The following is a 26,270-nucleotide window of genomic DNA, read 5'->3' as shown; positions in this document are numbered from 1 at the left end:
CCCCCTCCTCCTCCTCCCCCTCCTCCTCCTCTTCCCCCTGGTCCTCCTCCTCCTCCTCCTCTTCCTCCTCCTCTTCCTTCTCCCCCCTCCCCCTCCCCTTCCCTTCCCCCTCCCCCTCTCTTCCCCCTCCCCCTCCCCCTCCTCCTTCCCCTTCTCCTCCAAGAGAGGAGCAGAGAGGAGATAGACAGACTCCCACATGCACCCTGACCAGGATTCTCCCGGCAACCCCCATCTGGGGCCGATGCTCTACCTATCTGGGGCATGCTCGCAACTGAGCTATTTTTAGTGCCTGAGGTGGGTACCCCACGAAGCCATCCTCAGCATATGGCGCCAACATGCTCAACTCAATCGAGCCATGGCTGCAGGAGGGGGAGAGAGAGAAGGGGATGAGGGGAAAGGTGGAGAAGTAGATGGTCACTTCTCCTGTGTGCCTGGACTGAGAATCAAACACAGGACATCCACACACCGGGCAGACGGTCTACCGGTGAGCCAACCAGCCAGGGCCTTGTCACTGATTTTCAAACTTACACCAAAATTAATGCCTCGATTCAGAGCTAAAATATTATTTTCTTTACCAACTACTTGCCGTTTGTCTTATCTTTTCTCCAAAGATTTTGTCATTAGGCTAGTAATCAGTTATTTTGCATTCTTAAAAACTATTATGTGTGAAAGAAAACTTTAAATTCTTGAGAGTGGTATAGGAGATACAGTCTCTGCCTTCCCGAAACTTACAGGAAAATGCAATTCAAAACCACCCATAACAGGCCCTGGCCGGTTGGCTCAGCTATAGAGCGTCGACCTGGCGTGCAGGGGACCCGGGTTCGATTCCCGGCCAGGGCACATAGGAGAAGCGCCCATTTGCTTCTCCACCCCCCCCTCCTTCCTCTCTGTCTCTCTCTTCCCCTCCCGCAGCCAAGGCTCCATTGGAGCAAAGATGGCCCGGGCACTGGGGATGGGTCCTTGGCCTCTGCCCCAGGCGCTAGAGTGGCTCTGGTCGTGGCAGAGCGACGCCTCGGAGGGGCAAAGCATCGCCCCCTGGTAGGCAGAGCTTCGCCCCTGGTGGGCGTGCCGGGTGGATCCTGGTCAGGCGCATGCGGGAGTCTGTCTGACTGTCTCTCCCCGTTTCCAGCTTCAGAAAAATACAAAAAAAAAAAAAAAACCCACAAAAAAACACCCATAACAAGTGCATGATGGGAATAAAAAAATAAGGTCAGTGTGGACAGATGTAAGTGAAGGGTGGTGGTTGGAGCTCTGGAAGCATTCCGTTTAGAGCAGCGTCCCCTACACTTGTCATTAGCCCTGGTGTCCTGTCCCCAGCACCCTCGTTCCGTCCTCTCCTACACCATGCACCAGCTCTTTGCGGATGTGATTTAAGAGATCAGGGTGGGCGTGTGTTCAGATCCGGGACGCACAGCATGGCCGGTAGCCTGTAGCTAAGCAATGGTTTGACTGCGACTATACGATCTGTGACATAAAGGAGAGCCAGGTTGCTTCAGTGATTGGGGTAAAACCGTCCAAAGGCCGCCGGAACCATTAGGAGTCCACAGAAACTTGAGGTGAAGGAAACATCTAGAAAAGCATGCCTGTTCCCGTCCCTATTGGCCAGGAACGTTGTAGCATCCAGAGGACAGCTCATTGGTGAAATCTGGACCTCAATTCCACTTTAGAGCTATAAATAAACTTGAGGTTGCCCTGGCTGGATCGCTCCGTTGGTTAGAGCATTGTTGGAAGCACAGAGGTTGCCGGTTCGATCCCCAGTCAGGGCACAGACAGGAGCAGATTGATGTCCCTGTCCCTCTCTTGCTCGCTCTCTCTCTCTGCCTCTCTCTAAAATCAATAAAACAAACAAACAAAACACCCATTAGGGATGACCTCCTGTAGTGTGTCATCTTAGGGGAGAGGAGGCTGAGGCTCCGACAGGCAGCGGCCAGCTGGAGGTCATGGCAGTGGCTGAGTGGGCCAGGGAGGGATGGGACCAGCGCTGGGGAGGTGTTCTTCCTGCCCCCGTGTCTGTTTTCAGTCCTGTTCTTCCCTGCTAGGAGGGGAGAGCGGTCTGAAAAACGAGCATAGTGACTTCAAATAAGAACTGCATATTTATTTAAAATGTAAAACTTTTTGTTTGTTTGTTTTTTGTATTTTTTTTTTCCAAAGCTGGAAACGGGGAGGCAGTCAGACAGACTCCCGCATGCGCCTGACTGGGATCCACCTGGCACGCCCACCAGGGGGCGACGCTCTGCCCATCTGGGGCGTTGATCTGCCACAATCAGAGCCATTCTAGTACCTGAGGCAGAGGCCACAGAGCCATCCTCAGCGCCCGGGCAAACTTTGCTCCAGTGGAGCCTCGGCTGTGGGAGGGGAAGAGAAAGACAGAGAGGAAGGAGAGGGGGAGGGGTGGAGAAGCAGATGGGCGCTTCTCCTGTGTGCCCTGGCCGGGAATCGAACCCGGGACTCCTGCACGCCAGGCCGACACTCTACCACTGAACCAACCGGCCAGGGCCTAAAATGTAAAACTCAACATCCACTTTCATTAAGACAAATACTAACTTTAGATGCGTGCGTGTGTGCGTGCGTGCGTGTGTGTGTGTGTGTGTTCTTTTTTACAGTGTTTCGGACAATGCCTTTTTAGACAAGGGAGAATTTTACATAGGCTCGAAGTACAAGAAGGTCGTGTACCGGCGGTTCACTGACAGCACGTTCCGCGTCCCGGTGCAGAGAACAGCAGAAGAACAACACCTGGGCATTCTAGGTACCTGACCCCGGTTCCGCGGGTGTGGGGTAGTGACCCGCTGCCGCATTCAGGGACAGTCCCAGTCCAGGGCTTTGATTTTCTCGGTTCACATATCAAAGACCCTCAAATAAAAATAGGAGGGTTCTTCTTGTTGTTCAATAGATGCTGTTTGCTTCATGAGTCACTTAATAAAGCCAATTTGAACTTCAAAAAATAAAAAGCTATTTAATGTAAATGAAAAGCCTACAAATAGGGCATAATAAAATATTTATTTGTGTCAGAAACAACATATTATCCCATATACTAATGAAAGTGTATATATTTGGTGTTTATCAAACTGATGTTTATAGTTTTGGTGAAATTCCTAGAAATGGCTTTCTAATGAATTTCTTAACAAAATTGTCCATTATTCTTTCATCCCTCCAAAAAAATAAAAAGCTATTTACTTTTAAAATTAAGATGTACATGGTTAACTCCAAGAAAAAGAAATGTACATATAGATAAGAAAATAAGGAAAGAGAAAAGTGTTATTGTGCACAAGGTGGAGGGGGGGAGTTTCCTACAATTTTTCAGGAACTTTTTTTTAATATATCAAATTTAATGGGGTGACACTGATCAATGAGAGTACATAGGTTTCAGGTAAACATCTCTGTAGCATTTGAACCGCTTAATTCTGTTGTGTGCCCATCACTCAAAGTCACATCATTTTCCGTCATCGTATGTTTGTCCCTCATTACTCCCCTTACCTCCTGGATCGGAAGAATCAACATAGTTAAAATGGCCGTACTACTCAGGAGTTGATTTAAGACAGAAAAGTCTCAGAACTTGTCCCAACACTGGTCCTGGGAATTTCCTAGAAAATCATCAGGTGCAGGGGACCCCCCCTCCACCCCCCACTGTGTTCACACACTTAACAGAGTTCCTTGGGGCTCGGTCATCCTCAGCCTCCAGAGAAAGACTTCCCCGAGGGAGAACGCAGTGTCGCTGGGCCACAAAGTGCCTAGGAGAACCTAGGGCGAGGAGAAATGGTAGCCGCACTCACCCTTTCAACGGGCCGGCGTGCCTGCGTGTACCAGTGCACACTCGGCAAAGTCTGGAAGGCCAAAGGCTCAGAAAGGAGAGCAGGTGCTGCAGGCGGACTCCTGGTCAGCCGTGGGTCACCGCTGACTCGGCTCGCTGAGGCCATTACGCTGCAGGGGGCGCATTCAGGCTCCGATCCCCCACGGGACGCTAGATGAGCCACACAGCATCTAGAGGCAGGCATGACCGGTGTGTGTGTAAACCTGAGTGCTACAGCGTGAAGCCCCAGGGCGGGGTGGGGGGGTCTGACTCCGGCTTCAATGCTGAGAAAGTTCCCCCACCTGTGCGGTTGTGACTGAGTCACAAGTCCCAGTGTGACAGGCATCACACCCGCTCTTCCTTTTCCCTCCCGCCAGGTCCACAGCTTCATGCGGATGTTGGAGACAAAGTTACTATTATCTTTAAAAACATGGCCACGAGGCCCTACTCAATCCACGCCCACGGGGTGAAGACAGAAAGTGCTACAGTGACTCCGACTTTACCAGGTACTGAGGGTGGGGGCTGGGGGGTGGGGGTGGACAGTGGTACTGTAGGTTTCGTAGGTTTTGCAGCTTTTTCACACATGGCTGCTATCAGAAAAGGTATTCCTCTGAAAGGAGTGTGACTTGAGAAAGTGAAGGAGGTGGTCCAGAGGGGACACAGGGCGGGGCGTCTGCGTGTGCGTGTGCGTGTGCATGTGTGTGTGTGTGTGACTTCACGCTTCCACCAGAAAGACCTACAGCATGGGGAGGAAAACCGCAGCCGGTGCTAGAGGAGGACCAACCACCGGTGCTAGAGGAGGACCACCGGTGCTAGAGGAGGGCCGCCGGTGCTAGAGGAGGACCAACCACCGGTGCTAGAGGAGGACCACCGGTGCTAGAGGAGGACCGCCGGTGCTAGAGGAGGACTGCCGGTGCTAGAGGAGGACCGCCGGTGCTAGAGGAGGACCGCCGGTGCTAGAGGAGGACCGCCGGTGCTAGAGGAGGACCGCCGGTGCTAGAGGAGGACCAACCACCGGTGCTAGAGGAGGGCCGCTGGTGCTAGAGGAGGACCGCCGGTGCTAGAGGAGGACCAACCACCGGTGCTAGAGGAGGACCAACCACCGGTGCTAGAGGAGGACCACCCACCGGTGCTAGAGGAGGACCGCCGGTGCTAGAGGAGGACCAACCACCGGTGCTAGAGGAGGACCAACCACCGGTGCTAGAGGAGGACCAACCACCGGTGCTAGAGGAGGACCACCGGTGCTAGAGGAGGACCGCCGGTGCTAGAGGAGGACCAACCACCGGTGCTAGAGGAGGGCCGCCGGTGCTAGAGGAGGACCGCCGGTGCTAGAGGAGGACCAACCACCGGTGCTAGAGGAGGACCAACCACCGGTGCTAGAGGAGGACCGCCGGTGCTAGAGGAGGACCGCCGGTGCTAGAGGAGGACCGCCGGTGCTAGAGGAGGACCGCCGGTGCTAGAGGAGGACCGCCGGTGCTAGAGGAGGACCGCCGGTGCTAGAGGAGGACCAACCACCGGTGCTAGAGGAGGACCGCCGGTGCTAGAGGAGGGCCGCCGGTGCTAGAGGAGGACCGCCGGTGCTAGAGGAGGACCGCCGGTGCTAGAGGAGGACCACCGTGCCGGGTGAGCCTGCAGAGGTGCTCTCGGCCCCCGGGGGGCATTCCCCACCCAGAACGTGGCTGGAGGTCTCCGCGCCAGCGCCTGAAGACAGGACCCCGAGGGTGGGGGGAGGGGGGCACCACTAGAGGTTTTAAATCTCTGGTCTGCTCCTCCATCGGGCATGTGCTGAGAACTCGGTCCACGTGTCACAGAGGAGAAGCTGAAATCGTCTAAACTACAGGGTGGGCTCCCATCTGCTGGCAGCACAGCTGGCTTCCGGGAAGGGGCCCTTTCTCAAGTCATCGAGCACGAGTTCCCAAACACGGGGCGGGGCAGAAGTAGGTCTGCAGTTGTTCCTGTGGGAAATAACACAGTAACAAGTAATAATACATGAATTAGCTGTGTTTGTGCATACTCCCAACTGGAAAAGCCTACTGTCCCACCCTGGATAGCAAGTGAGAAAAAAATTAAGAGTTGCTCTTGTTGACTCAGGGGGATAGAAATGAGAACTCCAGCTCTCACGATCCTCACAGCCTTCCTAAGGAGATCATAAATGTAAAATGTTGTTACAAAACGCGCTGTGAAGAAAAATTGGATGCAGCTGAGAGAGCCTAAGGGACAGTGGTAAACTATTTAAGGGAGGGGGGGGGTCAGGAGGGCTTCTTGGAGGAGGTGCCGCTGGTGAAGTCACCTGTGTGATGAGAAGGAACGGGGAGCTAGTCCGGAAGAGCATTCTAGGTCCCGAGCCGGGAGGGGACACAGGGCTTGTCAGGAGCAGCAGGAAGACCAGAGGCAGGAGCAGAGCAAACAGGGGGAGGCTGAAGAGAGGAGTTGGGGTGGGGGACAGAGCCGGCCGCCAAGGGACCGAGCGGGACCTCACAGGCCGCGGTCAGGACCTTCGAGTTTATTCTAAAAACCCACGTGAGGTTTGAGCTGGAGGGTGTTGATCCTGTGAACACATCTTAAAGGACTGTCCCGGCTGGTGTGTGGGTCAGCGCCTGCAGGGGACAAGAGTAGAAGTGGGGATCAGCTAGGGGCTGTGGCAATGAGCTGGGTAAAAAACTCGGACCTGGGTAAAAAACAAGGAAGACTCAGACCGGGATAGAAACCACTCAAGACTGGGCGTCAGGGGATGTTAGGGAAAGTGGAGGCATCAGGACAGCTCTGAGGTTGGGGGCCTGAGCACTTGGTCACACAGCAGGATGGGGGGGGGGGTGGAGGAGGAATGCCATCATTCAGCTCATTGAGTAAGAGGACAGCCTGCCCTGTGGTGGCGCAGCGGATAAAGCACCAACATGGAACGCCGAGGTTGCTGGTTCAAAACCCCGGGCTTGCCCGGTCACAGCACATATGGGAGCTGATGCTTCCTGCTCCTCCCCCCTTCTCTCTGTCTCTCTTTCTCTCCTCTCTAAAATGAATAAATAAAGTCTTAAAAAATAAGTATATAGAGGAAAAGAGACAGATGTCGGGTGTTAAAATCTACGCTTTATTCTCAGTGACATGTTTTGCTTAGGAAAAGCGTGGGGACACGGGGGCAGGTCCGACAAGGGCTTGGGGGAACCGGAGCCGTGTCCCCTGAGACCCTGCTGAGGTCTACAGACATGGAGGAGGCGGGGCGCAGCGGGGCTGAAGGCCAAGGCCCCGTGGGCAGCTGCTGCGCAGGGAGCCCTGAGGTCAGGCTGGGGAAGAGCCTGGCGCAAACAGCAGGGCAACGCCTCCACCAGACAGGAGGGCGGAGCCATGGCCGCCTTCCAGGTGTCAAGGTCCAGGGTATGGTTCTGTGGGTGACACGATCTGTGATCAAATGGTGTATGTTATGACAGCACAGGAGGAGCTGGGGAGGAGGTCAGTGACCCGTGGGCTCCAGGCCCAGTGGCCCTCCGGCTGCTGTTGTGCAATCTCTGATTACTGTAACAAAGGAGAACGGGCAGGTGCTGGGAAGCCCAAGGCCTGGCCCCAGGCGGTCCAGCCCGCAAGGTGCCAGCTGGCACTGTGGGGGACGTCCCTGGAGGGTGACCAGAACAGAGAAACCCACTTCGAGCTAATTAGAGATCTGGTGCAAAGCTTCTTCAGGTTGTGGTGCTGGAATCACCATGGAAACCAGTCCAGGAGGAGCTTGGTGCCCCAAAGGCATAGAGGAGCCCCAGTCCCAGGCTGCAGGTGTCTGTGGAAAAACCAGACTTAGTCCCCGGGAAGCCAGACAGGGGACGAGGGCGGGCTCACAGCAGACTCCCTCACGCAGGAGGTTAGGGGGAGCTCTCCATGCTGACTAATTCTAAGTCAACCGCTCCGGGTGGATGGTCTTGAACACGAGTTACCTAAGGTGAGGCAAGAGAAGGGTGATAAAGTCGGGCAAGTCCAAGGTGACAAGCTCTGCCTGGGTGGGTGAGATGGAGGGAGGCACCCCTTGCTTCTGAATCCTGCTTGCACGGACCCGGTGTGCGCCCAGAGTGTCCCTACAAGGGCGACCTTAGGTTCTGGCCACCCGCGGGGGTAAGGGAGGTTTCTTTGTTTGGCTTCCGGCACCTGTTCAAGCCTCTGGGCCCAGTCTGATCCGGCCGGGTCCGGTGGTCTCTGGGAGCTACGAGGAGGCTTGCTGTCACCTCCTGAAAGCCACACAAACGAGGAGGGAGAACACTGTTAGGGTCTGGGTTTGGGGTCGGACCGACCGTGGCGCCGTCTGGGCCTGGCAAGGCTGCACGTGCGCCGAGTCCCACTCGTTCGCCGCGACAAAGAAGATGGAAAAGCGTATCTTACAGTTTGCCTAACCCTGAATCTGAGAATAATTTTGGTTACCACTTGTTTTTAAATCTAACATCCTTCACATTTCCAGGTTTGGGGTTACTAGTTATCAAGACTTAGCAAGCATGTGTATATGTAGAATACACATGTATACGTGTGTGTGTGTGTGTGTGTGTGCACTGCTCACAAAAATGAGGGGACCAGGGAACGTGCAGACACTCCAGGACTCTCAGCCTTTTGTCTGGTGCATGTTCAGTGAAATCAAAATTGGTTTTGCATCTCATTTGCATAATCAAACAACTTTCTTTGACTTGTCGTTTGCTTTTCTGATATTCTTGTTTAATAAAAAAATAATCAAATGCTTCTTTTCTTTAATCGCTTCATATTCATGTTGAAATATCCCCTAATTTTTGTGAGAAGTAAACAGATGTGTATGTACACAAATGTAACCAGGTACATTCGTGCTCGATTAATTTAGGTGAAACGCGCACCTACCTGTGGGAAATCCCGGAAAGGTCTGGCGCTGGAAGCGAGGACTCCCCCTGCATTCCGTGGGCCTACTATTCAACTGTGGATCGAGTTAAGGTAAGCCGGAAGTCGTATGTGTTCCGTGAAAAGTCCCAAAACAGACACACAACTGAAGGAAGCTGGAGTCAGAATTTTCCTGTGGTCCAGTTCTATGGTAAATGCCCCGGAAAAGTCAACTGCCCTGCAATTCACTTTGGTTTCTTTCTTTCCTTTCCTTTTCTTTCTTTTTCTTTTTCTTTTTATTTATTTGGTTTGTTTTTAAGCCGCTCTGTGGCCACTGACACGGGCAATGCAGCTCTAAGTGTTAGAACGACATTTTATTTCCCTTTCGTATCAAACCACATTAAACACAGAGGTCTGAGAAACTGGGTTTCAGAGCTCTGTTATTACACGGGAACAAAAGTGCTGATCTCAAACCCGTCCATCACAGCGAAACCAGGGCTGCTGTTGATTAAGTATTTCAAAACCACAGAACGCTCAGCAGTGACAGATCAGAACGGGTCCCACCTTCTTCTGTGGAATTAAATCTCTAGTCCAAATCTTCCTCCTGAGTTCCAGACTGACCCAATCAGTACACCTGCTGACTAAACATCTCCACCCGCAAGACCTGCAGGCCCTGGAACCTCAGTAACTCTCCAATGGAAAGTGACACCTCCCTCTGCCTCCTCCTGTACTTCCTGTTGGAATAACACCGTAAGCACCAAATCCACTCCGTTGTTCAAGCCAGATCCCTCACCCCCAGCTCACCCAGGGAATTCACCCACTGACATAGATCTCAGCCCATGGCCTCTCTCCATCTCCATAGAGCAGGTCCTTGCAACTGGCCTCAACTACTGCCAAGGCCTCCTAGTCTCCAGGCTCTCCTCACTCCAAGCCCTCCTTCATTCCACCAGGATGACTGGTCTAAAATGCAAATATGCTGTCATTCCATGTGCAATATCTCTTTCATTTTTGTTTTGTTCTTTTAAGTGAGAGGAGGGGAGGCAGACAGACTGCCGCATGCACCCAGGATCCACCTGGCAAGCCCTCATTACTGGGGGATGCTTTGCCCATCTGGGGACGTTGCTTGGAAACTGAGCTATTTTTAGCACCTAAAGTGGAAGCTCCAGGGAGTCATCCTCAGCATCCAGGGCTAACTTGCTCAAAGCAATTGAGCCATGGCTGCTGGAGAAGAAGAGATAGAGATAAAGAGAAGCAGGTGGTCTCTTCTCCTGTGTGCCCTGACTGGAAATCAAACCCAAGACATCCACATGCCGGGCTGATGCTCTACCACTGAGCCAACCTGCCAGGGCCCATGTGCAATTTTTAAAATGCTCCCTATGTCCACAAAATAATCTAAAATTCCTTAACATAATACAGCTCAAGGGTGCTTCAAGACCTAATCTGCCTCTACTAATGTGCAGCCAAACTGAACTTCCCACGGATTTTAGTCAATCGTGGTCTTCCTCCTCCGTGTTCGTGGCACTGTTCATACCTCCGTCACAGCCAGTGGGTCATTCCTTCTATCCCTCTCTTTTTCCTGCTGGACTGGGTTCCTGCAAGGCAGACATGTTAATCCGCTTTATCTCTGGATTTTCAGTGACCGGCATGGTGCTTGGCTTATGGAAGAGGCAAACCAGCATGGTCCATTTGGGGGTCCTTTTACACTGCTGCTCATTTGCTGAGCCAGTGCACCCACACAACCCCCTGCAGCTCACCATTGTTCCAATTAACAGCTTCCCGTGGGAGGTTGCTGACTCAACAGCACCTCATTAGCAGAGTTTACTGCCTCAGTCTTCCCAAAATTCCTGAGGTTGTGGGCAATCAGGTCCCCGTTCTCAGAAATCCTGACCTGTAACCCAAGGATGATGTACGTTTCTGCTTGTTTTCAGGATCTCTATAGTGGGTTAATTGGCCCACTAATTGTTTGTCGGACACATTACCTGAAAGTATTCAATCCCGTGAAGAAACTGGAATTCTCCCTTCTGTTTTTAGTTTTTGATGAGAATGAATCTTGGTACTTAGATGACAACATCAAAACATACTCTGAGCACCCTGAGAAAGTCAATAAAGACAGTGATGAATTCATAGAAAGCAATAAAATGCATGGTATGATACTCTATTCTAAAACCTTTCCTTTCCCCCTTTCCTACTTTTTTTTTTTTTTAAGAAAGAGAAAGGGAGAGAGTGAGACAGACTCCCGCATGCGCCCTGACCAGGATCCACCCAGCAACCCCTGTGTAGGGCCAATGCTCAAATCAACTGAGCTATTTTTAGTGCCTGGGGCTGACATCCTCAGTGCCCACGGCCAACAATCAGTTGAGCCACTGGCTGTGGGAGGGGAAGAGGGAGAGAAGGGGGAGAGGAGACGAGAAGCAGATGGTCACTTCTCTTAAGTGCCCTGAGTGGGAATCAAACTCGGGACATCCATAGGCCAGGCTGATACTGAGCCAACCAACCAGGGCCCACTTTCAAATAAAATGACTTTGGATAAATGATTCACTGGCTTCATTTTATAATGAACCATGCCCAACCTCACTTTGTAAGTTCTGTTCAGATTCTGTTCAAAGCAGAAAAGGGGCTGTATTCAAAATGATCAACTTCTCTCCCAGTTCCAAAGTCTCGTTCCCTTTTAACTAAATGCACAATCAGAACCAAGGCTTTTGGTGGAAAAGCAGTGTGACGCGACTGACCTTACAGTACCCATCTCCTCGTGTCGCGAGATAACGTCTGTTGCCTGGAAAAAGTTGCCATTCCTTCTAGTCATCCCGTTTTCTGTGAAAGCGTGGCTGGTTTCAGATCTCCCGAACACTAACAGGAATCCTGTGCTTCCCCCAGCAATTAACGGAAGAATGTTTGGGAACCTGCACGGCCTCACCATGCACGTGGGAGATGAAGTCAACTGGTACCTGATGGGAATGGGCAACGAGATCGACTTGCACTCGGTGCATTTCCACGGCCACAGCTTCCGATACCAGGTAAGAGCCACGCAAGGGCGTTCTTCTCGCTCTATCTGAAGGTGTTTTCATGCAAATGAAAAAAAAAAAAAAAGACTTCCTCAGAGAGACTGAGGAGAAACTGGACGTTCCGAGAGAGAAATATAATATAAATATATTTCCTCGGGGTGGCACACGGCAGTGCCCGTTGCCATGGCCGACCTTGGTGACTGCCGGGGCTCTCTTCCTGGGATTTGCCATCTTGAGTGGTCGTTCACGGAGTGCTGCTCACTCACTCCTGGGCGAGGCGTTGGAGTAGAAGGAAGCGTTGGCAGACGGTAGGAACAGTCGCATAATGGCGGATCAGAGCGGAGAGAGGACGTTGCTTATCAGTGTTGCTCGTTCTGAACTCTGGGTCTTACACGGCCCGAAGCGAAGCAGAACACCCGTTGGGGCCCGAACCGCCAGGAGGTACCTCCATCTCAGTCCTCCGACCTCTCACGCCGTGCTGATCTCAGCGGAAGTCAGCGGCCCCTTCGCAGATGCTTCTCACTGACCTTTGAGTTAGTGTAGGAAATTCAGAAACCACCAGAAAAGCAGAGAAGGCCTTGTCGTTCCCTGTATTGTGGATGTCCCGTTCTCAGCAGACCTGCCAGCCTTCCCCTAACGGAAGTACGGCCAGTGGCTGCGTGTCTGGGCAGGACGGGGCGCGAACGGCCCCGGGTTCCGCTTTCCCGTGGGTCTCCTTTTCTGCTCCCTCAGCGCCCTCCCTGCCCTGGAGTCCCTCAGGGCGGGTGCAGCAGCAGGGACCTTAGGGCTGCGACAGGGCCACAGCTCAGCTCCCTGAGTGACGCAAGTGCTCTGGCAGAAAGGCTGGGTTAATGTCAGAGGCACCGGCGGTCCTGAGTGATGGACGTTGATCGCATCTTTCCTTCGCGCTCACCTGGCGGCCCAGGGCGCCAACAGGAATTCACGGACCCCACGCCTCCCTGTTTGTATTCAACATCGAAATATAAGGGGGCTCTTTTATTTTTTTTTAAATAGATCAATTTTTAAAAATAGATCCTTTTTTTTTTTTTTTTTACAGAGACAGAATCAGAGAGAGGGATAGTAGACAGGGACGGAGAGATGAGAAGTATCAATCATCAGTTTTTCGTTGCGCATTGTGACACCTTAGTTGTTCATTGATTGCTTTCTCATGTGTGCCTTGACCGTGGGGCTACAGCAGACCAAGTAACCCCTTGCTCAAGCCAGCAACCTTGGGTCCAAGCTGGTGAGCTTTTGCTCAAACCAGATGAGCCCGCGCTCAAGCTGGCGACCTTGTGGTCTCGAACTTGGGTCCTTGGCATCCCAGTCCGACGCTCTATCCACTGCGCCACCGCCTGGTCAGGCGATCCATTTTTCTTTTTCTTCTTTTTTTAAATTTTTTTATTTTTCTGAAGTTGGAAACGGGGAGGCAGTCAGACAGACTCCCACATGCGCCCAACCAGGATCCACCCGGCATGCCCACCAGGGGGCGACGCTCTGCCCACCAGGAGGCGATGCTCTGCCCCTCTGGGGCGTCGCTCTGTTGCAACCAGAGCCATTCTAGCGCCTGAGGCAGAGGCCAAGGAGCCATCCCCAGTGCCCGGGCCATCTTTGCTCCAATGGAGCCTCGGCTGCTGGAGGGGAAGAGAGACAGAGAGGAAGGAGAGGGGGAGGGGTGGGGAAGCAGATGGGCGCTTCTCCTGTGTGCCCTGGCCGGGAATCGAACCCGGGACTCCTGCACGCCAGGCTGACGCTCTACCACTGAGCCAACCGGCCAGGGCCACGATCCATTTTTCTTTTTTTTTTTTTTTTTTCATTTTTCTGAAGCTGGAAACAGGGAGAGACAGTCAGACAGACTCCCGCATGCGCCCGACCGGGATCCACCCGGCACGCCCACCAGGGGCGACGCTCTGCCCACCAGGGGGCGATGCTCTGCCCATCCTGGGCGTCGCCATGTTGCGACCAGAGCCACTCTAGCACCTGAGGCAGAAGCCACAGAGCCATCCCCAGCACCCGGTCCATCTTTGCTCCAATGGAGCCTCGGCTGCGGGAGGGGAGGAGAGAGACAGAGAGGAAAGCACGGCGGAGGGGTGGAGAAGCAAATGGGCGCTTCTCCTGTGTGCCCTGGCCGGAATCGAACCCGGGTCCTCCGCACTCTAGGCCGACGCTCTACCGCTGAGCCAACCGGCCAGGGCCACGATCCATTTTTCTTATATCCCTGAGCTGTCCAATGAAAAATCATCTGAATGAATTCTCACAAATAATCAACATTATACACACACACAAATATATTTTTTTGTCATTTTCAAATTAAGCACAGGGGCGTCTATAGTTCCGATGTCTTTGACATTTTCCCTGGGACATACCAAACCCTGGAAATGTTGCCAAGAACACCTGGAACCTGGTTACTGCACTGCCACGTGACTGACCACATTCACGCGGGAATGGAAACTACTTACACCGTTCTGCCAAATAAAGGTGAGTATCCAGTCGGTAATTCTAGAACGCGCACACTGCGAGTATAATTAAGATAGACGCAGTCTTTTGCCTAAATACTTCCCCCAAGATGAAGCATTTGTGAATTTGCTGTTCTTTTTTCCTTCTCTATCTCTGAACAGGACTTTAAAATTTCTTTTTTAATTCTAAATCGTATGAGATAGTGCTTTTCTGACAGTTGGTTCTGAAAAACAGCACCAGTACTCTCTAAGCTAGTACAAACTGACACCAATTAGATGCGCTATAATTATACTTAAAATGGATATAAGAGCTGCCTTGTTACATTTATAAAGAAACTAACCATGGCTTACAGACACATTTAATTTCTTTCTTAAAAGAAAACATTTTTTTTACATTGCACCCTGATCCACCAAAAGCACCCTCGCCTGCAAAATAAAAAATAAAAAAATCCCCAAATAATCAATATAACTTCAAACAAGCAATCAGGCAGAACAGTGTCCTTCTCGTTCTGGAGGGGAGGGTGTGTTCTTGAGCACTTTCTGTGAGACCGTCTCAGTCTGTGTGGGCTGCTATAGCGAGATGCTTGCCTGAGGAGCTTAGAAAGAACAGATACTTATTCTCACTGGTACCGAGGCTGTTAGCCCGGGGTCAGGGTCCCAGCGTGGTTGAGTGAGGGCACTTTTCTGGGTTGCAGACTTCTTGTCTTGTCCTCTATGGCAAAAAGGGCAAGCTAGCTCTCCGGAGTCTCTTTAACAAGGGGACATAGCCCACGCACGGGGCTGCACCCTCATGACCTAATCACTTCCCATAGGCACCCCTCCCTAACACTATCGTCTTAGGCATTAGGTTTTCTTTTTTCATTCTTTTTTCTTTTTTTTCATTTTAGTTAGAGGAGGGGAGGCAGAGAGAGACTCCTGCATGCTCCCTAACCAGGATCCATCCGGCATGCCCACCAGGGGGCGATGCTCTGCCCATCTGGGGCATTGCTTTTGTTGCAACTGAGCCATTCTAGCGCCTGAGGCGGAGGCCATGGAGCCATCCTCAGTGCCCGGGGCCAACTCTGCTCCAATGGAGCCTTGACTGAGAGAAAGAGAGAGACAAAGGAGAGGGGGGAGGGGGGAGAAGCCGATGGGCACTTCTCCTGTGTACCCTGACCAGGAATTGAACCAGGGACATCCATATGCCAGGCTGACTCTCTACCAATTAGCTAACCGGCCAAGGCTCTTATTTTTTTATATAAGTGAGAGGAGGGGAGGCAGAGATACAGACTCCCACATGCACCTTGACCGAGATCCATCCGGCAAGGTCACCAGGGGGCGATGCTCCTTTGGTCAGCAACTGAGTTATTTTTAGTGCCTGAGGCCAGGCCAGGGAGCCATCCTTGGTGCCAGCAGCCAACTCACTCAAGCCAGTCAAGCCATGGCTGTGGGACGGGAGAGGGGGGGGGAGGGGAAGGGTGGAAAAGCAGATGGGTGCTTCTCCTGTGTGTCCTGACCAGGAACAACCCAGAACATCCACATGCTGGCTGACATTCTACCACTGAGCCAGTCAGCCAGTGCCAAGGGTTTTCAACATATAAAAATTTTGGGGTGCGGGGAGGGGATGCAGGAGTGACATCAACATTCAGATCATAGCACAGATCCAGGAAAAAATAGAACATAAATTCCCTGCTCCCCCCACCCCAGCAACACTCCCTCCCTCACAGGAAGGCAGACAGACAGACAGACACACACACCAGAATCAAAACACAGGAAAGGCAGTGTTTATCCTTCTGTGGATAAACACTGACACAATGTATCATGTGCAGTGAAACTCCTGCTCTGTGGTTGCAGGCTGGCCTGCGTGGCTCTTTCCGGGCTCTCTTCAGAGCCCAGAATTGTTGCAATCGGCCTTGGTGGTGGCAAATCCAACACGGGGCAATTAATGTAGAGTCAACAACTTCTTGTGTTTCCTTCTAAAAATAGACACAAAGGAAACATTTAAATAGAAGAAAATAGAGAAGTCACTGATAGATCAACCGTGAGTGCAGATGAAAAGTTTTCATTTCTCTCGGGTCTAAGATCAACTCCTTGTCCCGTGAAAAACTACTTCCATCAAAAGCCTTTATCACAAGGACAGGGACTGGAACACCACCCGGAACACCCAAGGACTCAAAACAGGCAAAGTTAACCCAGGTTTCACGCCAGGGAACCGCTGAGCCAGGTGAAGGGTCAAACTTGAGGAAGAAAGCCTCAGTCTGCAAAGAACATCTTGAGCACACACGTTTGCCCATCTAAGGGGTGGTCCCGCTCAGAGAAAGAACTAAGGGTGGGGGGACAGAGAGGGAGGGAGTTCGGGCACGCAGGTGGGCAGCGTGCGGAGGGAGGGCGCTGCCCCAGGCTGGTCCTCCCAGACACTGAGGCTCCTTCGCCCCAGGAACCCAGACCAGGGGGTGGCTGCGTGCTGGGTTTTCAGAAAGGGGAGATTGTTTTAAAAAGCCATGGAGAAAATTGTGGAACAAATAGAAAATGGCAAGGAAAAAGAAAAAAAAATATTGGAAAAAAAGGTTCAAGAGAAATTTGGCATTTACAAAGAAAAACAGGTACGGTGTGGTAGGGCTGAAAGCAGCAGTCGTGAGTAAGAAAAAGTTTATATACAGAAAAATGGGGAGTGGCAGCTATCAGTCTGAATTATCTGCAGATAAATTTGATAAGGCCTCACGCAAGTCCACATTAATCCTGAATCCGAGAACAGTTCCTTCCTACTGTGACACAGACAGGCGAGCTCTGGAGGTTGGAAGGACGTTTTGAAATATTATGCACCGGGAGACACACAGTTTCCTCTACCAACCAAACGAAAACAAAGCCGTCATCCTTAGTAAAACACTTCATTTCTCTGACCAGAGGAAGCGTAAGAAAGACCTCCTATGACAAATTTTTAAAAAGCTGTTTTTTTAGACTCTGATATTCTTATGACACTCACAACCTTTTGAAGCACAGAACAGAAAGCTTGCTTAGCCCTACGTTCCTTACAGGCAGGGACGAGGTATTCTTTCTTCTGGTAAATACCAAACCCAGTGCCGTGTTCCGCTTGGTAAATAGACTGCTCACATATAAATTAGCAGATATTTCAAAATGACTATGAAGTGATAAAAAAAGAAGCATTTGATTTATTATTATTAAACATCAGAAAAACAAACAACAAGTCAAAGAAAGTGGTTTGATGATGCAAATGAGATGCAAAGCCAACTTTGATTTCATTGGTGAAAATTCACCCTACAAAAGGCTGAAAGGACTAGAGTATCTGCCCGTTCCCCGATCCCCTCATTTTTGTGAGCAGTATATCTAACCACCTATTCATTCAATGAAAAGGAATTTTACAAACTTCCTTTGGACATCAGGTCAGACTTACAGAACAGTACTGAGAATCCCACATGCCCTTCCCCCAGCTCCCCTAGGCACTGCATTTTGCACAAGTGACACTGGCTTTTTTTCATCTCCCCCCATCTCCCTCTTTCCACATACACCTTATACATATATATGTGTGTGTAGTAAAAATACATTGTAAGCCCTGGCTGGTTGGCTCAGCGGTAGAGCGTCGGCCTGGCGTGCGGGGGACCCGGGTTCGATTCCCGGCCAGGGCACATAGGAGAACCGCCCATTTGCTTCTCCACCCCCACCCCCTCCTTCCTCTCTGTCTCTCTCTTCCCCTCCCGCAGCCAAGGCTCCATTGGAGCAAAGATGGCCCGGGAGCTGGGGATGGCTCCTTGGCCTCTGCCTCAGGCGCTAGAGTGGCTCTGGTCGCGGCAGAGTGACGCTCCGGAGGGGCAGAGCATCGCCCCCTGGTGGGCAGAGCGTCGCCCCTGGTGGGCGTGCCGGGTGGATCCCGGTCGGGCACATGCGGGAGTCTGTCTGACTGTCTCTCCCCGTTTCCAGCTTCAGAAAAATACAAAAAAAAAAATACATTGTAAATATGCTCGTGTTTCCTAAAAACAAGGACGTTCTTGTACATAAAGAAAACACAGCTGTCAAAATCAGGAAGTTAAAAAATCATCCAACACTACAGACCCTTTCGAATTCCAACCGTTCTAATCGTGTTCCTCGTAGAAAGAACTCTGCTCACGCTCCGAGTCCGGCTGGCACGGCCTCTCGGTCTCCTTAGTCCGATCAGTTCCCTTGGCCTTGGCCTTCCACAACTTGGGCATTTTTAAAGAATACCAGGCAACCGCCCTGTAGAATGTCCTGCGGTGTGGACTTGTCTAATGTTTCCTCGTGATTAGATTCAGATGGTGCGTTTTTTGGCAAGACACACACAGAAGTGATACTGCTTTTCTCAGTACACATGTCAAGAGGCGCATGATGTTGATGTGTTGTTCCCTGCCTGGTCATGTTAACTTCGAGCCTTTGTCTGCCAGGTTTCTGCAGTGTCATGTTACTGTTTTTCCCTCTATAATTAATAAGGATCGGTGGTGGTGGTGGGGAGTAGTTTTCTTTTAAATAAAGCAGTACTGAAATGAAAGATGTGTTTCTAAACATACAACAAGCAGAAAAATATAAATGAATCAATAAAATATTTTGAAAAATTAGAATGCGTTTCGAGCATCATGCACTAATTTTTTAAATCATGATATATAATACTATTTTTAATAATGGTTTCAAAATTTCTTTTTCTATAGAGACCACGTCTGGCCGAAAGAAATAAATTGGTGATAAGTGAAAAAAAACCCAATTAAACAGAACATTTACATTGGAATGGCTATATGCATTAAAAAAAAGAATGAAAACACACTTTGGTGCATTTGTGGGGAAACCGTGTTAAACTGTTTCACATGCAAAGATCAACACACTGTTACCCATGTTGACTTTAATATACTAGGTAACATGTTGATAGACATAGGCCATTCAAATCACCATCATTGGGGCTTACAAAACTATTTTTAAAAAGTCTATGACCAGACGTTGTCCTGGGTGGGTCCTCAGAGGATTGCTACTAAGATTCATTGAAATGTTTCCAATCATTGGGTTCCCCTCCATCGCTCTGACGGGCTGCTGACACCATTCCAAATGAACCAGTGGACAGAGTGGTACAGAAAGTAAAGTTTAAAATAATATATAGTGAATTAATAAATAACAAAATAAAAATAAAAAGATTCCAAATCTGGTAGGAACCCTGGAAAAAAACAGTCAAAAGGGCATGAACTGGAGAAATGCAGAGTTAAGAAACAATTCCAGAGACTAAATCCTGATAAACGTTTTCATCGGGGAAAACATTTCCCCATAGAGTCGTGGCAGGTGCCAGGTGAGCAGCCTCTTCTCAGCCTCACCGAAAGTCCAAACACACTGTCAGTGAGCTGAACTGGGACTCAACACTGTTTAATACGGGGTTAAGAAAGAAGACACAGTTGTGAATACAATGATCTATTCCTTTATTTTCACATATACTCAAGCTACAAGAGCAAGAATACACATCCACAAATAAAGAAACAAGGCTTCGGCGGAAAAGCATGCATTCACCAGATCCCATCCACAGCCCCAGAAGAAGAGAGTTCACTTGGTCAACTTCTACTCCACTTGATTCAGAGAGAAACACAGCATGTGTTTTAAACGTTAACAAAAAATAAAGTTTGCAGTCTTTCACTGTGGGAAAACATGAACCTCTTACTCAAAGAAAGCTGTTTCAAAAAGTGGCCCAATAGAAAAAAAAAAAACTGGAAAACTCAAGAAAATCAAATTATGGACCATGTGGCGTGACATTCTTTCACACTCAACTTGCAAAATGGTTCTTTGTGTTCCTGGGATGAAAAAGATAACGGTCATGTCTCCAACAGCAGTAAATAGATGTTTCTTGAAATAAGACCCAGTCTCTTCCTTTAAAAACAGATGCCTTCTGCCCGACCAGGCAGTGGCGCAGTAGATAGAGCGTCAGACTGGGATGCAGAAGGCCCAGGTTCAAGACCACGAGGTCACCAGCTTGAGTGCAGGCTCATCTGGTTTGAGCAAGGCTCACCAGCTTGGACCCAAGGTCGCTGGCTCCAGCAAGGGGTTACTCGGTCTGCTGTAGCCCCACGGTCAAGGCACATATGAGAAAACAATCAACGAACAACTAAGGTGCCACAACGAAAACCTGATGATTGAAGCTTCTCATCTCTCTCCGTTCCTGTCTGTCTGTCCCTATCTATCCTTCTCGCTGACTCTCTCTCTCTGTCTTAGTTAAAAAAACAAACAAACAAACAAACAGATGCCTCCTTTGGGGAAGTTCTTGGGCCTTGTCACTGTTGTACAGTCTGGACAACGAAACAGGTTTGGGTGATGAATGCTGCGACACCGTAGGAAGGGCCGCAGCCAGAAAGCGTCAGCGGTGTACGCACACATTCAGTGTAAAAATCCTATTTTTACCTGGCGTTCAAATTTTTAAAATTCAGTCTCAGATGCTATTGTACTAGCTTTCTTTTCCATTGATTTCTGAGAGAGAAACGGAGGGAGGGAGGGAGTCTGAAGCACCAGCGTCTTGTTCCACTCAGCTGTCCCATCTCCTCCTGCACACATCGGTCGCTTCTCGTACATGCCCTGACCGGGGGCCGGCACCCGCTGATTTTCAAATGATACCTTCAAGTCAATGATTTCTTTTGACTGCAGTAAAGAAGATAGGGCAAGAAAAACGCCACGGCGCCGTCTTCCGGAAGGACATTCAAGAAATCCCGCAGTTCTAGGTCCACAGCCACCACGGACAGTGTTTCTGTTCACAGGAAAGAGGAACTGAGTTAGAGCTACATGTCTTTCATCCACTTCTCTTATCACTCAACCAGCTAGAAGTTCGTTCAGGTAACAAAATAATATAACTACAAAAGGAAAAAAAGTCTCATAAGTTCACATAATACTTCCTACTTTTTATTCCTTCTAGAATCTTTTGAAGTTTATTTTCTGTTAAGCCCCATGAAATTTGGACTTACTATATATTTCATTGCTAGATTATTACAATTTTTTTCAACAAAATTCTGTTTTATAGAGAAAAAATACAATCATTTCAATACTGTTTTTAATGGCGGAACTATATTGCAACCAATTAATCAAGACTGTTTGCTAGGACGGCAAATACTGTTAATTGTTGGATAACCTTTTCCTAAATCAGTTCCTCTGTGAGATTTTCATGTGATTAATGAACACAAAGCCGTTTTCATGAGCAAACTTTTGTTCCCTCAAACTGCAAAATAATGAGCTCCAGTGAACATTTTAAACAGTAAGGAATTTAGCAAACACTTTTGAAAAGATTATATAACTTGACGAGGATTGCTTCCTGTTAAGTGCTGCCCCCTGCTGGGAAGAGAAGGACTGTTCCCCAGTAAACACCCTTGAGAAGTCACTCCCTGAGTGACCCTAGCGTGTCCACCACTATTAACTCGACTTGATAAAGCTGCTCGGCTGTGCGTGCGTCCGCCCAATGTTACCCATCCAATATTCAGCAACCTAAACTGCCCTTCACACAAACGAGTGGCACCCCCTTGCTGCTAAAAGCTCATGAGTAGAACAGTAGTGATATACAGGAAGGATCCCTCGCTCTGGAATCAGACAGACTTGGGCAGAGATAAGACTCTCTAACTTCAGAAAATCATTTAACTTCCTGAGTCCTATCTTCCTCATCTATAATGTCGTGTTCCATCTGCTAGCTTCCAGAGCCCTTTGAGAATTAAACACAAGGATGCACATTTAACATCGGAGAAACATTAACAATAACTAACTCATTTGTAACACCCATGTAAAAAACATGAATCACCAATGCTTCCCTACCAAACCAGTTTACTTAGCCCAGATGGGGAGCCTCTAAGTAGTATCCTCCATAGAAAAGAACCTGGTTGGGGCCAGTGCACAGGAGTTAAGAGAGCCAACAAGTCCTGGCACTGCCCAGTTCTCTCCTGCCAACCGGTGTGGGGCTAATAGAGACTATAACTCCCAGAAAATGGGCAGCATCTTAATCCTTAGAGTTCCTTAAATCCTCCAGGACGCCTAGGAAATGTTGTTTAAGTATTGAAAACACTTATTTCTGGCTGGTTGGGACTTTAAATGATTACTTTTTAAACTGCTTTACGTTTTTATACTTGACTCCGTCATGAGAATGTGTAATAAGAAGCCCAGTTCATGATTAGAAAACCAGTACCAAGTATTTCCTTGAAACGAACAAGCCAACAGAAACCCCAGATTTAGCGGCTCTGCATGACACGAGGGTTCTCAGCCCGTATGCTTTTGCCCCCCAAGGGACATCTAACAATGTCTGGAGACATTTCTGTTTGTCATAACTGGGACAGTGCCATTGGTATTATGTGCATAGAGGCCAGAGATGCTGTTCAACATCCTCAAATGTACAGGACACACACACTTTTGGGTCCAGAATGTCAATAGTGCCAGGGTTGAGAAACACTGCTGAGTCGAGACAAGAATTCCAAGCTCCTAAACATACTACGTCCCTGAGCTCTATTCCTAACCCTACGGTCTTGCAATCCTAACATTTTACTCCCGAGTTACCCCTGGCCTTCTCGCCAGTCCCAGGATGTTACAGACACTGCCTTGCCTCAGCTCACTCCGTAAGCAGCAGATCTGGAACTCAGTTCCAGTTCTCCAGGCTCCATCCCCGCTCGCGGCTGACAGAAGAACGCCCCTTGAAAGGAGACCCGTAGTCACTCAGACTCTCCCTTCGGAATGAAGCCGTAGTTACAGAACGCCTTCCAGGTGAGTCACGCTGCTGGTCGGGGGTGCAGACTGGAAGGTGACTGGAGCACTGACCAGCTCTCCTAGTACCGCAGTCTAATGCATCCACGTGTGTACACAGACACAACCGTATTTCGAAGATACAAAAAAATGGCACATGTGGAGGAATGATCACGGGTAAGTTAGGCGGGCAGAGTCTGGGGAGGTGGATCAGAAAAGTATGGAGAGAAGAAAACAGGCAGCAAGCTCTGGGACATTTCTCACAGCGATATTGTTTCTGAGACATCGCCTTGGGCAACAAAAGAAAGGGAAACAAAAAAGGCAAGTGGAACTACAGCAAACTAAACAGTTTTCTGCACAGGAAAGAGAGCTGCCAACAAGATGAAAAGACAACCCACTGGAACAGAGAACGTATTTGCCAATAATAATCTGATAAGGGGTTAATATAAAATTCATAGAGGAGTTAGAAAACTCAACACCAAAAACACAAGTAATACAAATAAAAAATGGGCAAAGGACCCGAATAGACACTTCTCCAAAGAGGACATACAGATACCACTAGACATATGAAAAGATGCTTAATGTTACTAATCATCAGAGAAATGCAATTATAGCCACAGTGAGATGAAGATCTCACACCTGTCAGAATGGCCATCACCAGTGAGTCAGAGGGTGTGGAGGAAAGGGACCCTCCTGCACTGCTTGTCGGAATGCAGACTGGTGCAGCCACGGTGGAAGATAGTCTGGAGTTACCTCAAAGAATTAAAAATGGAGCTGCCTTATGATCCAGAGATTTCACTTCTGAGAATATATCCAAAGAATCCTGAAACATGAATTTCAAAGAATCTATGCACCCCTATGTTCACTGTAGTGTTACTTACTTACAATGGCGCAGATCAGGAAGCGGCCCAAGTGCCCATCAGTAGATGAGTGGATAAAAAAGCTGTGGTCCATCTACACAGTGGAATACTACACAGCCATAAAAAGGAAGAAAATCTTACCTTCTGCTACAGTATGGATGGACCTGGGGGTTATTATTATGCTGAGTGAACTAAGCCAGTCAGAGCAAGACAAGTACCATATGGTTTCACTCATATGTGGAATCTAACAAACAAAATAAATGAGCAAACGAAATAGAGACCAACTCAGAGAGAGAGGAGGGAAGATAAATGGTGACGAAAGGAGAACTGGGGTGATGAACACACGATACAATACAGATGATATATTGTACAACTGTGCACCTGCAACCTATATCATTTTATTCATCAATGTCACCCCAATAAATTCAATAAAAAATACAGACAAGCCCTGGCTGGTGGTGCAGTGACTAGAGCACCATCCCAGAGCAGTGATGTTGCCTGTTTGAGCCCAGGATCACTGGCTCGACCTCAAGGTCACCGGTTCAAGCCCCAGTCAGGGAATGTATGAGAAGCAATCGATGGGTGCCCGAAGTGGAACAACAAGTTGATGTTTCTTTGTTTCGCTTTCTCTCGCCCTTCTTCTCTCTCAAAACTTTTTGAGTACCCTAACGATGTGACTGAGGTACGAAGACTTGGGCCATCTCACTGGAGAATGAAACCAAAAATGACTCAAGGAGATGGGAAAGAAGTTAGTCTCAAGTCACCTCCTCCCCATCATGAATAGGAATCTTTAGAGAAACACCCAAAAGTAGCCACTGGCTCTGCCTAACATTTTATAACTCAATGACCTCTGCTGGGAAATCCAATTCTCACACTATCAATTTCTAATGTATTATGCATACTGACATCAGTATAACCATACCTCTGTCTTCAGGCCAAGAAATAACTAGTGATGTTAACACAGAAGAGTCAACAACTTGATAACCATACATCTCTCAAGATTTCCAAATGATTGTGCATTATTAAAATTCAAATAACTACCAATGCCATAAAATACTGCATAGTTGAAAGACAACTTTTAGATCCTTGAGAACCTTATCATTCCTAAATACTTGCTTACAATTAGGACTAGTAATGAGAATCCTCTTAATTTCCTACGTGAAGTAATAAATTAAGCACTAAGATCAGTAATAAAAATGTAATTGTTCTAATGAAAAATCAAATTTTTAAATTACTGAGGTTGTGAGTTTCCATGGCTGTGATAACTTGTTAAGTATGTGAAGAGATGAACTTAAAAGCATCAGCTCCATAGCTGGAAGAAATGAACGAATCATCAAACATGATGGGGGACGTAGGGATGTTGAGAAGAAGCTCTCCAGACGATTCTAAGAGCCTCTTCACCTCACTTGTGAATCTCATGAAGAAAACACAGAAAGCAGCCTGACCAGGTGGTGGCGCAGTGGATAGTCAACCTGGAACTCTGAGGACCCAGGTTCAAAACCCCGAGGTCGCCGGCTTGAGCATGGGGTCACTGACTGGAGTGTGGGATCACAGACATGACCCCATGGACGCTGGCTTGAGCCCAAAGGTTGCTGACTTGAGCTCAAAATTGCTGGCTTGGCTGGAGCCCCCTCCAATGAAGGCATATATGAAAACCAATCACTGAACAGCTAAACTGTTACAACAAGTTGATGCTTCTTATCTTTCTCCCTTCCTGTCTGTCCCACCCCCTCTCAAAAAAACAAACAACAACAAAAAAAAAACAGAGAAAGAAAATTATGAAAACTAAAACTAAGACACAATTAAATTTATAATCAAGCAAAAATGATCGCTACCTTTCAAGGATGACACGTAAAGTTGATACTTCTCTCCTCCACATTTTATTCTCTGACAAAGTTCAGGCAGTAGCTTTTTCCACCACAAAGTCTATCTTAGGAAAAAATGAATAAGTGTTAAGTTTGGTGCATTTTACATTAAGATTTCTAACAAGAATAAGAAGTCCACGCAGGGAAGTACAGGGCAAAAATACCTCACTACAGTTAAGGCAACAAACTTTGTTATAACAGAAATTCTATGAGCTGGCAGTGTTCTGCTTAAATTATAAAAGATTTGTAGCTTGAAAATCTAATAATATGTATGTGGTGCATATGTACACGGCTATTTGCAAGAAGAAACATATCCTAGATCATCTCTTAGGTGGCAGGGAGGGAGGGAGGGAGGGAAGGAAAGGAAGGATTAAAGCCTAAAACCCTAATTTCTAAACTAAAGACCATGTAGCACAAAAATATTTACCCATCATCATTATGTTTCCCAAATCTTCAGGTGAGAGCCCACTTCATCTTCAAATGAGAGATTTTTTAATGGAGATAACCTACCACCACCGTACACTGTAAGAGCCTCAAATACAACTCAAAACACACAACAGGGGCCCTGGCTGGCTGGCTCAGTGGTAGAGCGTCAGCTGGCATGTGGAAATCCCAGGTTCGATTCCCGGCCAGGGCACATAGGAGAAGCCTGCTTCTCCACCCTTCCCTCTCTCCTTTCTCTCTCACTCTCTCTTCCCCTCCCATAGCCGAGGCTCCATTAGAGCAAAGTTGGCCCAGGCGCTGAGGATGGCTCTGTGGCCTCTGCCTCAGGCGCTAGAATGGCTCTGGTTGCAACAGAGCAACACCCCAGA

General features: G+C 48.8%; 2 protein-coding genes across 5 annotated transcripts in view; one reads left to right on the top strand and one right to left on the bottom strand.

Moving 5' to 3' along the window:
* The window catches only part of CP (ceruloplasmin), a 63,327-nt gene that overhangs the window by 29,702 nt on the left and 7,355 nt on the right, over positions 1–26,270 (top strand). For 3 of the 4 annotated variants that reach the window (XM_066240830.1, XM_066240828.1, XM_066240829.1), the window contains exons 13-18: positions 2,604–2,746; positions 4,165–4,293; positions 8,607–8,713; positions 10,528–10,744; positions 11,474–11,613; positions 13,914–14,076. In XM_066240830.1, coding sequence (XP_066096927.1) covers positions 2,604–2,746; positions 4,165–4,293; positions 8,607–8,713; positions 10,528–10,744; positions 11,474–11,613; positions 13,914–14,076 — 899 coding nt within the window. Of the gene's footprint in view, positions 1–2,603; positions 2,747–4,164; positions 4,294–8,606; positions 8,714–10,527; positions 10,745–11,473; positions 11,614–13,913; positions 14,077–18,709; positions 18,822–26,270 lie in introns of those variants that run through there. The other variant, XM_066240831.1, reaches the window with a different exon arrangement.
* HPS3 (HPS3 biogenesis of lysosomal organelles complex 2 subunit 1) overlaps positions 19,443–26,270 on the bottom strand; it is a 39,251-nt gene continuing 32,423 nt past the window's right edge. Inside the window, exons 16-17 of the mRNA XM_066240832.1 lie at positions 25,429–25,519; positions 19,443–20,769 (exon numbers count right to left, since the gene is read on the bottom strand). Coding sequence (XP_066096929.1) covers positions 20,642–20,769; positions 25,429–25,519 — 219 coding nt within the window. The 3' untranslated portion in view covers positions 19,443–20,641. The remainder of the gene's footprint in view (positions 20,770–25,428; positions 25,520–26,270) is intronic.

This window comes from Saccopteryx bilineata, chromosome 8, assembly GCF_036850765.1.
Source record: "Saccopteryx bilineata isolate mSacBil1 chromosome 8, mSacBil1_pri_phased_curated, whole genome shotgun sequence".
NCBI classification, from domain to species: Eukaryota; Metazoa; Chordata; class Mammalia; order Chiroptera; family Emballonuridae; genus Saccopteryx; species Saccopteryx bilineata.
Note: the sequence above shows the minus strand (reverse complement) of the source record. Positions and strands in the feature narration are given on the sequence as shown.